This window comes from Nicotiana tomentosiformis, chromosome 10 (assembly GCF_000390325.3).
Source record: "Nicotiana tomentosiformis chromosome 10, ASM39032v3, whole genome shotgun sequence".
Taxonomy (NCBI): Eukaryota; Viridiplantae; Streptophyta; class Magnoliopsida; order Solanales; family Solanaceae; genus Nicotiana; species Nicotiana tomentosiformis.
The window spans coordinates 42,085,934-42,099,129 of record NC_090821.1 but is presented as its reverse complement, the minus strand read 5'-3'; the positions used below and the strand labels follow the sequence as shown (position 1 = coordinate 42,099,129).

Here is a 13,196-nt window from a genome sequence, read left to right as displayed (position 1 = left end):
TTCGTACAAAAGTATGATGAATGTTAAAGACACGCTCCGATGATTCATCAGCCCAAGGAGCTGCTGCATTCAGTTTTGTCACCATGGCCGTTCATGAAGTGGGGAATGGTTATCGTTGGCCCCATTTCGTGGGCACCCAGTAAGGCTCAATTTATATTGTGTATGACTGACTATTTTTCTAAGTAGGTGGAAGCCCATGCATACGAAAAGGTCAGGGAGAAGGAAGTCATCGATTTCATTTAGGACCATATCATATGCCGGTTCAGAATGTCTGTCGAGATCGTGTGCGACAACGAGAAATAATTCATCGGCAACAAAGTTAGCAAGTTTCTCAAAGATCATCAGATCAAAAGGATCATATCAACACCCTACCACCCTAGCGAGAACGGACAAGCGGAATCGACCAACAAAACCATTCTCCAAACCCTCAATAAGAGGTTGACCGATGCCAAAGGAAAATGGAAGGAAATCCTGCTCGAAATCTTATGGGCATATCGTACTACCTCGAAGTCCATTACCCCGGCTACCCCATTCTTACTGGTTTACAGCGCTGAAGCTCTAATACTAGTCAAAGTCGGAGAACCAAGTCTCAGGTTCCGATATGCAACCAAGGAATCGAATGACGAGGCTATGAACATGAGCCTAGATCTATTAGATGAAAGGCGCGAAGCAGCCCTTATCTGGTTGGCCGCCCAAAAACAGCGGATCGAGAGATATTACAATCGAAGGGCCAACCTTCGACACTTCAATGTCGGTGACTTAGTGTTAAGGAAGCTCATACTAAACACCCGGAACCCAAACGAAGGAAAGCTGGGGCCGAACTAGAAAGACCTTATCAAATTATCGAGATCACCTGTAAAAGATCATACAAGCTCGGAACAATGAACGGTGAGCAACAATCGAACAACTGGAACATAACTCACTTGAAGCGACACTACTGTTAAGGTATAACCCCATTCATTTCCTTTTATTTATTTACATTACGAACTAACACTTGCAGGCAATCATCAAAGAACGATACAATCTTTAAGACTGCAAGCACGTGTTGCACTCTTTTTCCCTTGAACCGGTTATGTCCCAAATGGGTTTTCCGGCAAGGTTTTTAATGAGGCAACAATAAACTGTGCTAACTTAGAATTGAAGTCCGGTTATGATCCGGTATCGAAGATCATGACAGTAGTATTCGAGGCTTCTCTACGCTCGGCCCCGAACACTGGGGGGCATCACCCTCAGATAACGACTTTAGCAAGGAAAGAAACTTTATGATTGAATGGTCTCGGCTCAACCGATAGGATTTACTGTAAGGGCCAAACAATCAAATAAACCGTGCCCACATAGACTACTCGAGCCGTGGCACAAAAATTGTACACATGTGTAACTACGACACACAAGAATAAAAAGAAGTTTCTACCTTGCGAATAAATATCTTGTCCCTTGAGAATTTCTCTTTTTTCTTTTCATCTTAAGGAATTTCTTACATTCGATCCTCTAAAGATATCGAGCCCGAGGGCCGCCTTTATCCGGGTTTAAACGATCACTCCCAATCGGGGGCTGCCGTCTAAAAACAAACTCGGATGGCTCGGGCTATCGGAGCCCGGAGGCACGAGACCTATTAGGCAGCGCCCGGACATTAAAGGCTATGGCCATCCCCATTCGAGGACTGTTATCTTAGGCAAGCCCGGATAACTCGGGGTAACAAGCCCACTGGGCAACATCCAAACTAAAGGCTACATCCATATTAAAATGGCTCGGAGACGTCCGAGACCCGTAACAAAAAACAAGGCCTTCAAAATTTCATAACCGGTTCTAAAGGCTACCTTCGACAAACTATAATCTAAAATATCATAAGTACTTTGGGGAAAACATTTTTGGTCATACTGAACCCCCACGATGCCTTAAATAAAATAATGTTGAAGGCAAGGCCTATTCGAACCTTCGAACATAACCTAACTATTTTATGCTAAGGCATTTCTATATTTGCAAACATAAAAAATAAACCAAAGGAAAACAAAATTCTTAAACTGTCGAAGGGAAAAAAAAGCCTTGTATATTATACAGAGTCTTTACAGAGGCCAAATAGCCTTAACAAAAAATACAAAAGTATACTAGTACAAAAAAACAAAAAAGCAAAAAATTTCTACAAAGGCATCTAAATAGCCTGGTCTTCTCCACCCCCGGGTCCATCGGAGCCCTCAGAGTCTTCTTCTTCTTCTTCCTCTTCTTCTTCTTCTTCTTCTTCTTCTTCTTCTTCTTCTTCTTCTTCTTCTTCTTCTTCTTCTTCTTTTTCTTCTTCTTCTTCTTCTTCTTCTTCTTCTCCTCATTCTTCTTCTCCTCCTCCTCTTCTTCTTCTTCTTCTTCGGAGTAGGCCAACATTTTGGCCTCGGCCTCGATCCCCTTAGCGGTTTCGATCTCGTCCAATAGATCGAAACAACGAGCATGAATCTCCTTAAGGGCCTATCTTCGCCGCCTCGGCATCGGCCTTATATTGGGCCACCATCTCGTCGGCATCGACTTTAACCACCACGACCGCTGACTTGGCCGTTTCAAGCTCCTTTGCCATAATTTCTCGCTCAGAAGCGGACAAGCAAAGATGAGATTGGAGCTCTTCAAGCCTTTTGGCCTGCACCTCGACCTTTTCTTTTGCTGCTCGAAGCTGGGACTTAGCCGAAACCAGCTGTGCCCGAGCAGTCTCCTTTTTTTAGGCCAGGCGGTCCATCCTTCCCCTCCATTCATCGGCCTCGGTCTTGACAACATCCATCTCAGCTCGCAGTTGATCGACCCGATCGATTTTTTGTTAGACTTGCGAATTCCGACCGTTAGTCACCGAATCTAGTTCATCATCACTAACCTCAAAGACTTTTTCCTCTTCCACTAGAACGACATGTTCTTTTTGAGCCGCGTCCAACTCAGCCCGAAGACTCTTGGACTTTTTCTCGCGTTTCTCACTGATAAGTTTGTACATATCTCTCTTCTCAATAACCTCTTTGGTTTTGACCTCGAGGAGACTCAACTCTTCTCGATATCGGAGGAAGGTCTCGTGGTTAAGCACCAAGGCATGCGGATACGAGGAAAAAAATTAAGATCATTAAGTAACCAAAGCTGGAAAATGAAAAGGTTAGGTAGCACATTACACGACTCAATGTTTGTTGTGCTTCGTTGAACAAGCATAAAAATTCCATCTCATTTATCTTTGCCCGTTCTTCTTCAGTCACCAGGCACCAGAGGTAACTAGCTACCCCAATAAGCGCGAAAAGGACTTGGTCGTCCTCCAGAACAGAGATAATGATCGAGCGCTTCCGACTGGGATCGATACTCGGGGTAGGGAATCGGTTGACCAATCTCGAGCTCGAGCTAGACCCACCTGTCCCCGAGGGCGGACTTCTTCTTGGTACATCTAAATCACCCAATCCGGTGACATCCTCCGTGGCAATAGAGTCCACGCTATCAAAATAACTTTGGAGGGGATCGTTCGCTCCTTAGACCCCCTCATTTGAACGCTCCTTCGCCGCTCGAACTTCACCCAACATTGAGTCTATGAACGAAGGAGATCCTGTTATATCGATGACACCGGGTGGAGAAGAACTGGCGTCTTGAGGGTTCTCGAACTGATGCATCGACCTCTTGAGTTTAGGAGGGATTGGCCTCTGTCGTCCCCCCTTCTGTTGATGCCCGTTCTTCAGGGACCGATGGCTCCCTGGCTACTAAAATTTCATCCTCTTCAGAATCGTCCCTGAGCCGGTAGAGGGAGTCCGAATCAAGTATTCGGGAGTTGGAGGTTTCTTTTGGCTTGCGGATCAGCCTCCTACTTGGTTTCTTTTTCTCCGATCTCGGAGCCCTTTTTCTCTTCTTCTCTGCACCCTGTTTTGGAGCAGAGGACTCAATAGGAAAATCGTCACTACCGGATGGGGGCCTCATTTGGACATCCTTGGGTAAACTGGCAAAAAGAAATAAAACAAGTAAGGACTTAATCATGCAAAAGGGAAACAAAATATTACTCATGAAAGAGATCTCACCGTGCGAACTGGCCTTCTATCGGCCCTTTGAAAGCTCGCGCCACGAGCGCTCAGAATAAGGCTTTTGTGATATGATGCCCTCGACCCACTTCTTGAGTCGAGGAACTGTGTTTGGGATCCGAGCAACAACTGCACCATCACAGAACATCGATAAGAAGGAAGGAAAATGGCGATAAATAAAATCTTGGGAGCAAAATTATATACTTACGTGACATGTTCCACTTCTCAGGGGACGACATGTGCTCGACCGCGATCAAGTCCGAGGTCCTCACTCGGACGAAACGGCTTAGCCAACCTCGATCCCTATCTTCATCGATACTCGAGAATGGGGCCTTACTGGACCGACGAGCGAGCTTGATCAGTCCCCTCCGGTAGAGTCAGGGACTGTATAAACGCATGAGGTGATCGATAGTGAAAGGGCACCCTTCGATCTTACTTACAAAGAAACAGAGGAGGATTACGATCCTCCAGAAAGAATGGTGAATTTGACCGAGGGTTATGTCGTATCTTTTGCAAAAGTCGACGATAACCGGATCCAAGTGGCCCAACGTGAAGGGATAAATGTAAACACTTAAAAATCACTCGACGTGGGTGATGATGGCTTCGTCAGGTTCGGGAACCACCACATGTTTGTCAACCCAATTACATCATTTTTGACTTCGGAGAGAATATCCTCGGTGATCGAGCAGATGTACCTCAAGACATCCTCACACCGGCCTGATATGAATGAGGGTTGTTCGACTTTAAAATCAACATTGATCGGGCACCCCCTCGGAATGAACATTTTTAGAGAAGGTTCCGGTGCTGGTTCCTCGACAACAATACGTCAAGCGGTCTCTTCGGTAGCCGACAGCGGGGTAGAAGGAGTTTTCTTTTGGGGAACGATTTTGGAAGTTTTTGCCATTTCTTTATGGAGAGGAAATAAGAAAAAAGAGGAAGTTAAAAGAGTACACTCGATGGTTTAAGATATAGACGAATGAGAGTTCTTATAAAAGATCTCAAAGTAACCAGAATATAAGTGTTTGGAAGTACTGAAATTTCTTAGGAATAAGGGCAGAAGGTTTGAATGTAAAGTTTGAAAGAACAAATGAGGGGGTATTTATAGTTTCCAACGACAGTTCACATCTAGGAGCGCCCGACCAGCAACTGACAAGTATTTAATGCCATTAAGACTTGACTGACGAGACATTTTGACTGTTTTGTTGTTTCTGTCACAGGGTATCGAAGTTAGGATCGAAAGCTCATATCGTTTCACGTCGTCTTCTCTCCGAAAAACGAGAGAACTATCTGTATACAGTCGAAATCGAGCTCGCCTACGACATGGTAGGTTAGGCTCGGAACATGACAACCAAAGGCTGAAGATCGACTTCGAGTCTCACCGAGCTAGAACTCGCGGTCAGAATGCCTACCTTCGAGAACATTGAGTCCGTGATCTTGGAGTAGACCTTAGCCCCGATCGAGCTCGAAGAAACATTGTTAGCATGACCAACAAAAGACCAAAATATCCGTGACCGGTCGAATATTACGACGGGAATCTCGGCGCGTATCAGTAAGGAACCAACAATCAGCTAATCAAGAGATTTTTACCTTTTATAAAATTGTATTTAAAGTAGGATTTCCCTATTATATAAAAGGGGATCTGGTAATTCATTGCGAACATTGTAACACACATTCCAAAGCAATACATTATTATTCTCTTTAAGTTCTTATTCTTCTGTCTTGATATCGATCGAAATACGTTGGGCTCGAGGGTGGCTAACCTTCTAAGGCGAAACTGTTCAATTCGTGTGGTTTGCATTTACTTTATCATTATTTATTTCAATTGCAATCTGATTTATCATTTTGTGTCAAGTTAATCTACGTATCTTTAAAATCAATTACAAATTCAATTGTTATCCGATTTTGAGGGTAAACAATATTTGTTGGTAATTTGATTAAAAAAAAAAAAAATTTCTAAAATAAGTTCAATTACATGAATAGTGTTAAAGATCTTTTTACTATTAGCCTATATAGCTCAATTCTTCCGTTTTATTTTGTGTGTGTATTTTAGTTTCAATGATAAAATGCATCCAAAATTTAAAATTGGCGGTTACAATTGAAATAAATTTGGAGAGGGAAAAGTACATGTTTTTTTACTCTGTATTCTTTACTTTTAAAAGTGTCCACATCTCTATCTGAGAGTTTTTTGGCCTTCAGTTTGGCCTATTATGAGTGTCTATCTATATGTTTCTGATTATTAATAAATAATAAAAAGAATGACTCGACATAATAATAGAGAGGGATTGTGATGTTGATACTGAAAAGGATATAGTGTAAAGGAAAAAAAGCTACTTTAAGCTAAAACTCACCAAGAAGAAGAATAATTGAGTAAAGGAAAAATCCCATTCTTGTATACACTCAAATGGTGCCCATTTTAGTATAATTGAGTCAATTCTTGAAAGAGAAGAGCTGGTTTTGTATAAAGAACAAAAATTGGCATCTAGGTTTTTGAGACCTTTTTAGTCTTAAAGAACGAGCAAGTTTATCAGGTTCTTGTGGTTGAAACTGGATAAAGGGCATTTCTTTTTATGGCAATGATTGTTTAAGTTTGGCTAGCTTTGGATAATGTTGAAGAGGTGAGTTATGTCAAAAATGGATAAAGGGCATTTCTTTTTACTTTGTTGGTTGTAGAAATTTGTACAGGTAAGAGTGTAGCAAGAATGTTGCATCTGCTTTGGAATGTGGGGCTGCTACTTATTTGTACATTGATGATGGAGAGTTCTTCTGCTACACTTTCTCCTACTGGTATAAACTATGAAGGTTGGCTTCTTTCTTGAAATTCCTCACTTGTCCTGAAATTTTCCTTTTGTTAATTAGGCTAAGTATAAATTAATTCCTCTCAAACTATGGTTTAATTCTTTACAGTGGAAATAATCTAAAAGAGTGACTGTTTCTATATGTAATAAATGTGCAGTTGTTGCTTTGACGGAAATTAAGAAGGCTTTACATGACCCCTATAATGTTCTGGACAATTGGGATGTGAATTCCGTAGATCCTTGCAGTTGGAGAATGGTTACTTGTTCATTTGATGGCTATGTTTCTGCTCTGTAAGTAGTTTAGTTGAATAGTATTTTTGCAGAAATTTTGTTGTGTAATCAAAAGGCCTGAGTTTTATCCAGTAATTGATTGATGAACATTTTCTCTTGCATCAGAGCACTACCTAGTCAAAGTCTATCGGGCACATTATCGCCTGGAATTGGCAATCTTACTAACTTGCAATCTGTGTAAGTTCTTGACTATATGCTTCTCTTAGTTACTGCTGCTTGGTTCCATTACAATCTTTGGTCAATTCCTATACGATTTTCTCAGTGTTCTAAGCCATTCTTTCAGTAAATTGTACTTGATCTTTCATGTAGATTGTTGCAAAACAATGCCATTTCCGGTCCTATACCTGATGTGATTGGGAAGTTACAGAAGCTTCAGACAATTGATCTCTCCAACAATAAATTTGAAGGCGAAATACCCACTTCTTTTGGAGACCTCAAGAATTTGAATTATTTGTGAGTTCATGAATTTTCACTTATAAGTCACTTTCAAGAGACCTGTTTGTTCATTCATTGTTGGTATCATTTTTCTGGCCTGTTGTTGATATTTACTTGTTTCTATTCTTCATCTCGAACCAAGTGTCTTTCGGAAACAATCTCTCTACCTTCCAGGGTAGGGGAAGGTTTGCGTACACATTACCCTCCCCAGACCCCACTTGTGGTACTCCACTGGGTTGTTGTGTCACCGACTAAAATTGACTCCTAACGATATATTTCATCGTCGAACAAGAGAGGTGATTAATGTTATAGAATGGATTCCTCCAGTCTCTAAGATTGAATGCCTTGCTCTTGCGTATGCCAGCATGCCTTCTTTTACACATTCGCTTCAAAGTTCATTATGCATATCCGGCAAAGACTTCATTTACTCAAATTTTCTGTTCTTTCATCATATATCTGACTGACTTAGCTGATCATTTCTTGCAGGGATGTCTCTTATAATAATCTAAGTGGTACCCTTCCTAAAATATCAGCACGAGCTTTCAAGTGAGTCGCCTTTTCTCTTGCCATAATACTCAGTCATTTCATTTTGAGGTAGTTATTCCTTACATTATTGACGTTAAGTTATGGTTGTCCCTGTAACTATCAATACCAACTTGACAAAAGTCAATTAGTTAAGAATACAGTAAATGTTTTAGGATAAATTGCTATGTTTGAAAAGTATTTTTCATTAGTATTCCTCACTATAAAAAATGAACTTCCTCTTCATGGCTTTTAGAGTGCTTGGAAATCCTTTAATTTGTGGTCAAAGTTCTGAGAACAATTGTTCGGCAGTCTATCCAGAACCACTGTCCTTCCCACCAGATAGTCTGACAGGTATGTATAACATTTCGTGCTCAAGTCCCTTCCTTTTCAACTGAACATGGAAAACTGTTAAAACATTTATACATATTGAGGAAGTTATGCTATTTGTACTGTTGAAGATGTGTTGCATCTAATGTTTTTGGTATCGTAGATCAACCAGGTGCTGCTCGCAAGAGCCGTCGCGTGGTTGTTGCATTTGTTGCAAGTTTTGGTGCTGCTTTTTTGGTCAGTGTAGCAGTGGCTTTTGTTCTTTGGTGGCACTACAGACATAATCGGCAGATCTTCTTTGATGTCAACGGTTAGTTGATTTTATTTTTGCCCCTCTTCTCTATGATAATTCCAGCTTTTATTGGTTCTGTATCTTCTGATTCTTTAGTTGTCAAAGATTCTATCTTTGTGCCTTTCTTCATGGATATATAAGTTGAGCCAAGAAAGATGTTTGGGATCAATTCTATGTTTACCCAGATTGAATAAACCTATTGAATGTGAAGAACCTTAGAACCCTATCAGCAAATTATGAAGGCCTTGGCGTACTCATAAATTCTGGTCAGTTTTCTCGGTGAGGACGCATAAAAGCCCTTTTCTTTCAAGTTACTTCTACCTATCAAAAAGAAAAAAAGGTTTCAATTTCACATAAATTTTTCGTTTATATTTCCTGAACCACTGTGGAGTAACTTTAATTGTTGGTATTTGACAGAAGAGTGGGTTGCTCTAGTGGTGAGCACCCTCCACTTCCAACCAAGAGGTTGTGAGTTCGAGTCACCCCAAGAACAAGGTGAGTAGTTCTTGGAGGGAGGAAGCCGAGGGTCTATCGGAAACAGCCTCTCTACCCCAGGGTAGGGGTAAGGTCTGCGTACACACTACCCTCCCCAGACCTCACTAGTGGGATTATACAGGGTGGTTGTTGTTGTTGTTGTTGTTGTTGTATTTGACAGAAAGATTTTCTAATCACACATCTGAATAATTGTACTTGCATTTTCTTGTGAAGGTTGACGCATACATTTCTGTAGAAGGAAAATGATGGCATAAAAAAATGTCAACAAAATTCACCTTGAACTAGATGAATTCACTGCTTATAACATCACAAATTTCCAACTTTACTCTCTTCGTGCACCTTGCCTTGTCAATTGTTTTCTTCCCCTTGTACAGACCAGTTTTGGGACTTTGGCATTAATTCTTTCCAAATTATTTTCCGTCACTTGTTACTGAACAAAGCACTATTATTTTCTTCTTGTCTCGCCAAATGTTTTTTTTCATCTGTCCTATCTAGCAATTCTGTATTGCTTTATCTGAGCAATGACTTCTCAATTGCAGAGCAATGTTATCCAGAGGTATGCTTGGGTCACCTGAAAAGGTACACCTTTAAGGAACTGTGGAATGCAACTGACCGATTCAGCTCAAAGCATATTTTGGGTAGGGGAGGATTCGGGATTGTGTATAAAGCCTGCTTAAACAATGGAACTGTTGTGGCTGTCAAAAGATTGAAGGACTATAATGCTGTTGGTGGTGAAAATCAATTTCAGACAGAAGTAGAGTTGATTAGTTTGGCTGTCCATCGGAATCTTCTCCGTCTTCTGGGGTTTTGTTCAACTGAAAATGAACGGCTTCTTGTTTACCCTTATATGCCAAACGGGAGTGTAGCATCACGATTAAAAGGTCAGCTCATGGCTTCAATATGTGTTATTGTTAATACTTAGTAATCACTACTTGGACTATTACCTTCAGATAATTAGTCCAACATTACCATTTATTGAAGTTAAAATATTCTCATGAAGGTGTTTTTTTATTAACTACTCTCTCCATTCCACTTTATATGACAGATAATCGACAGGACACATAGTCTAAAATGCTAATTTCACTCATTTATTATATTGGAGTCGAAGAAAATTTCAAAATAATGGTATAAACTAGTTATAGAGAATATCATATCAAATCTTAAAATTTGGATAGTTAAACAAAATTGAATTCTTGGAAGTTATAAAAGGTATATAGAATAATATCATTACTAGAGCAATGTCAAATTTTGGACCGTGTCAGGAAGTCATATAAGTATGGAATGGTGCGAGTAGTTTCTACTTCCTAATGTTGTTGCCATATTAACATGCATTTTAGGTGCTTGCTATCACCAGTCCTATTTTATTTGCTGACTACTCTAACTAAACTAGAATTTGGTCTCTTAAAGTTGTGGAATTTGCTTGCAAAAAGGGTGCATGATGGAAGAAAATATTTAGTTACACAGAGAAAAGGAAACTAAGATGAAAATTTTGAAGCACAGAAAGAAGCATATCCGCAGATATTTCAAACCTTTCTTTTCTCTTAAAGTTTCTTATGGGTGACGGTTTTGGTTTCTCTTTTCATGATGTTTCTAGCTTCACTCTCTTGCGTACACCATATGTTATATTTTGACTGTCATGACCACGTTCTTTACCCTAGTTTCTTTGGTAGTTTAACTTCTAGTCGCCTCTACTACAAGAAAAATATTAAATGATGGAAACTCTTCGCAATTTGGATTGAGAATTTATTGAGGCATTTAAATACTTTTAGCAATTCAACCGATAGCACCTTCATCGAACGTTGTGAAGACCAGTGACTACTGCTATTACCACTGTCGTTGGTGATTTGAATTCACAAGATTCTGGCCTTGAATTTAAGTATTAACTTAGATGTTACGATCCACCCTCTCCTCAGTCCCATCCTGTACTACTGAAATTATATGTATAATCCATCATCAGTTTGCTGCAGGCTGGAACTATTGTTGTATGTTTATGCATGTTCGAAAGCCAAAGCAAACACATTTTCCTTTTCTAGAGCTTTATCAGCTACTACTATTTATTAGTTTCCAACTCACTGAATTTTGTATAAGTTGAAGAACTGATGCACATATTGCCTTGACTGAAAATGCGTCGTGGTTTCTCAATTTGCAGATAATGTGTATGGTAGACTAGTTTTAGACTGGTCAAGGCGGAAAACGATAGCACAAGGTACAGCACGAGGGCTAGTTTACTTGCATGAGCAGTGTGATCCCAAAATTATCCATCGTGATGTCAAAGCAGCCAACATTTTGTTGGATGAGGAATTTGAGGCAGTAGTTGGTGATTTTGGGTTGGCAAAGCTCTTGGATCACCGGGATTCTCATGTGACAACTGCTGTTAGGGGCACCATTGGCCACATTGCTCCGGAATATTTGTCAACTGGCCAATCTTCTGAAAAAACTGACGTTTTTGGGTTTGGAATCTTGCTGCTTGAGCTGATTACAGGCCAGAAAGCCATGGACTTTGGTCGAGGGGCCAACCAGAAAGGTGTTGTTATGCTTGATTGGGTGCGTCTCTCCTCTTTTTCTTTCTCCTGGATGTACTGAGTAATTTTTGGAATATGTATTGTGAATCCCGAGGGGAGTACGTTATGCAAAGGGGGACTGAGTTTTTGAACTGAACGCGATATTTTCAACACGTAACATAGATATATACATAAGGGAAAAAACAATGAGTGTAGTGCTAAGAACATTAAAGGTTTGAACCCCTTAAGTTTAATTCTTAAATCTGCCTCGAAAGATTTGAGAAAGAGAAGCCGGTTGTTCTAGCTGTTTTCTTTTCAATTATGAGGAGTTATAGGTTCAAACCTCAAATGTGGCTAGCTAGTGTTTTGTGCATCTAGTTTACCGGACCCTCTAATTAGCACACTTCAACGAACTCCCTCGTTTAATTACTGCTAATGTTATGCAGGTGAAAGAGCTCCATCAAGAGGGGAAATCGAACCTTATGGTGGATAAAGATCTGAAAAATAACTTTGACCGGATTGAACTGGAAGAGATGGTTAAAGTTGCCCTACTATGTACCCAGTTCAACCCTTCTCATCGGCCAAAAATGTCCGAAGCATTAAGGATGTTAGAAGGGGATGGTTTGGCTGAAAAATGGGAGGCATCACAAAAACTTGAGGCACCAAGAAACCGCGCTTTTGAACATACTCCACAAAGATATTCCAACTACGTTGAAGAATCGTCACTAGTTGAACCAATGGAACTTTCTGGACCTAGATGACATCCATTTTTCCTTCTCAGTTCTTATCATCCTTGAACCAATGTATGTATTCATCTGTAAATGAAAAGGGTAAAGTCATGTGTAAGCTTCTTGTTAGCTGAGTTCATATATCCTCTTGCTCTCTCAATTTTGAAATAATATGCCACATACATATAATTATGATTGCATTAGTGATTTATTAGGACGAAAGGTTTGAGATTTATGAGTAGAAAGGCCATACGGTTTGCTATTTTCATGTACAGTAAAGATTTGATGGAAGATATCTTAGTTCATAATATCTTATTCCTTGATCTTTTATACTTCCAAGCCATTTTGAGAAGTACAAACATACCTGATAAAGGGACTGTTTTGGTCCTTTAATGCTGTTTGGAAGCGCAAAAAAGTGGACATTGTTATCCAAGTCATATAAAAGTGGTTTCAATTCTTTAAAATGTTGCATATTGTATCAAAGATTTTTACCTCCAAATTTCTTAATTCAAATAGTAAAAGAAAAAGAACCTAATGAATCAAACTCGATCCCTCCTAGAAGTATTTCTTTTTCTTGTGTTCTGCCTGGACAAGTGTGTGTGTGTGTGTGTGTGTGTGGTGGGGGGGGGGGGGGGGGGGAGGCATATTATTTGACTTGAATTTTCTTAATGACACATTACCTAACGCGGAACAAAAAGAGGTACTTTCTGCAAAGATTTGGAATTTAATTTTTTCTTTTTGTGGCAGTGCTTTTACAAGCCATTGGATGGTGTTTACTTGTTAGATCACAAATA

At 40.1% G+C, this 13,196-nt stretch overlaps 1 protein-coding gene across 1 annotated transcript; it reads left to right on the top strand.

The window, feature by feature from the left end:
• Window positions 1-6,431: 6,431 nt before the first annotated feature.
• On the top strand, window positions 6,432-12,541 carry LOC104092686 (protein NSP-INTERACTING KINASE 3-like). The gene is made up of 10 exons (XM_009598342.4): window positions 6,432-6,812; window positions 6,967-7,099; window positions 7,205-7,276; window positions 7,409-7,552; window positions 8,021-8,080; window positions 8,313-8,410; window positions 8,550-8,696; window positions 9,713-10,054; window positions 11,323-11,717; window positions 12,121-12,541. The coding sequence occupies exons 1-10, from the start codon at window positions 6,713-6,715 to the stop codon at window positions 12,433-12,435; spliced, it is 1,806 nt and encodes a 601-aa protein (XP_009596637.1). The 5' UTR covers window positions 6,432-6,712; the 3' UTR covers window positions 12,436-12,541.
• Window positions 12,542-13,196: the final 655 nt, after the last annotated feature.

Coding starts and splice junctions, on each gene's coding strand:
- LOC104092686 (XM_009598342.4), top strand. CDS start 6,713: ATGTTGCATCTGCTTTGGAATGTGGGGCTGCTACTTATTTGTACATTG. Junction 7,553..8,020: donor CTCAAGAATTTGAATTATTT/GTGAGTTCATGA, acceptor CATTTCTTGCAG/GGATGTCTCTTATAATAATC. Junction 11,718..12,120: donor GTGTTGTTATGCTTGATTGG/GTGCGTCTCTCC, acceptor AATGTTATGCAG/GTGAAAGAGCTCCATCAAGA.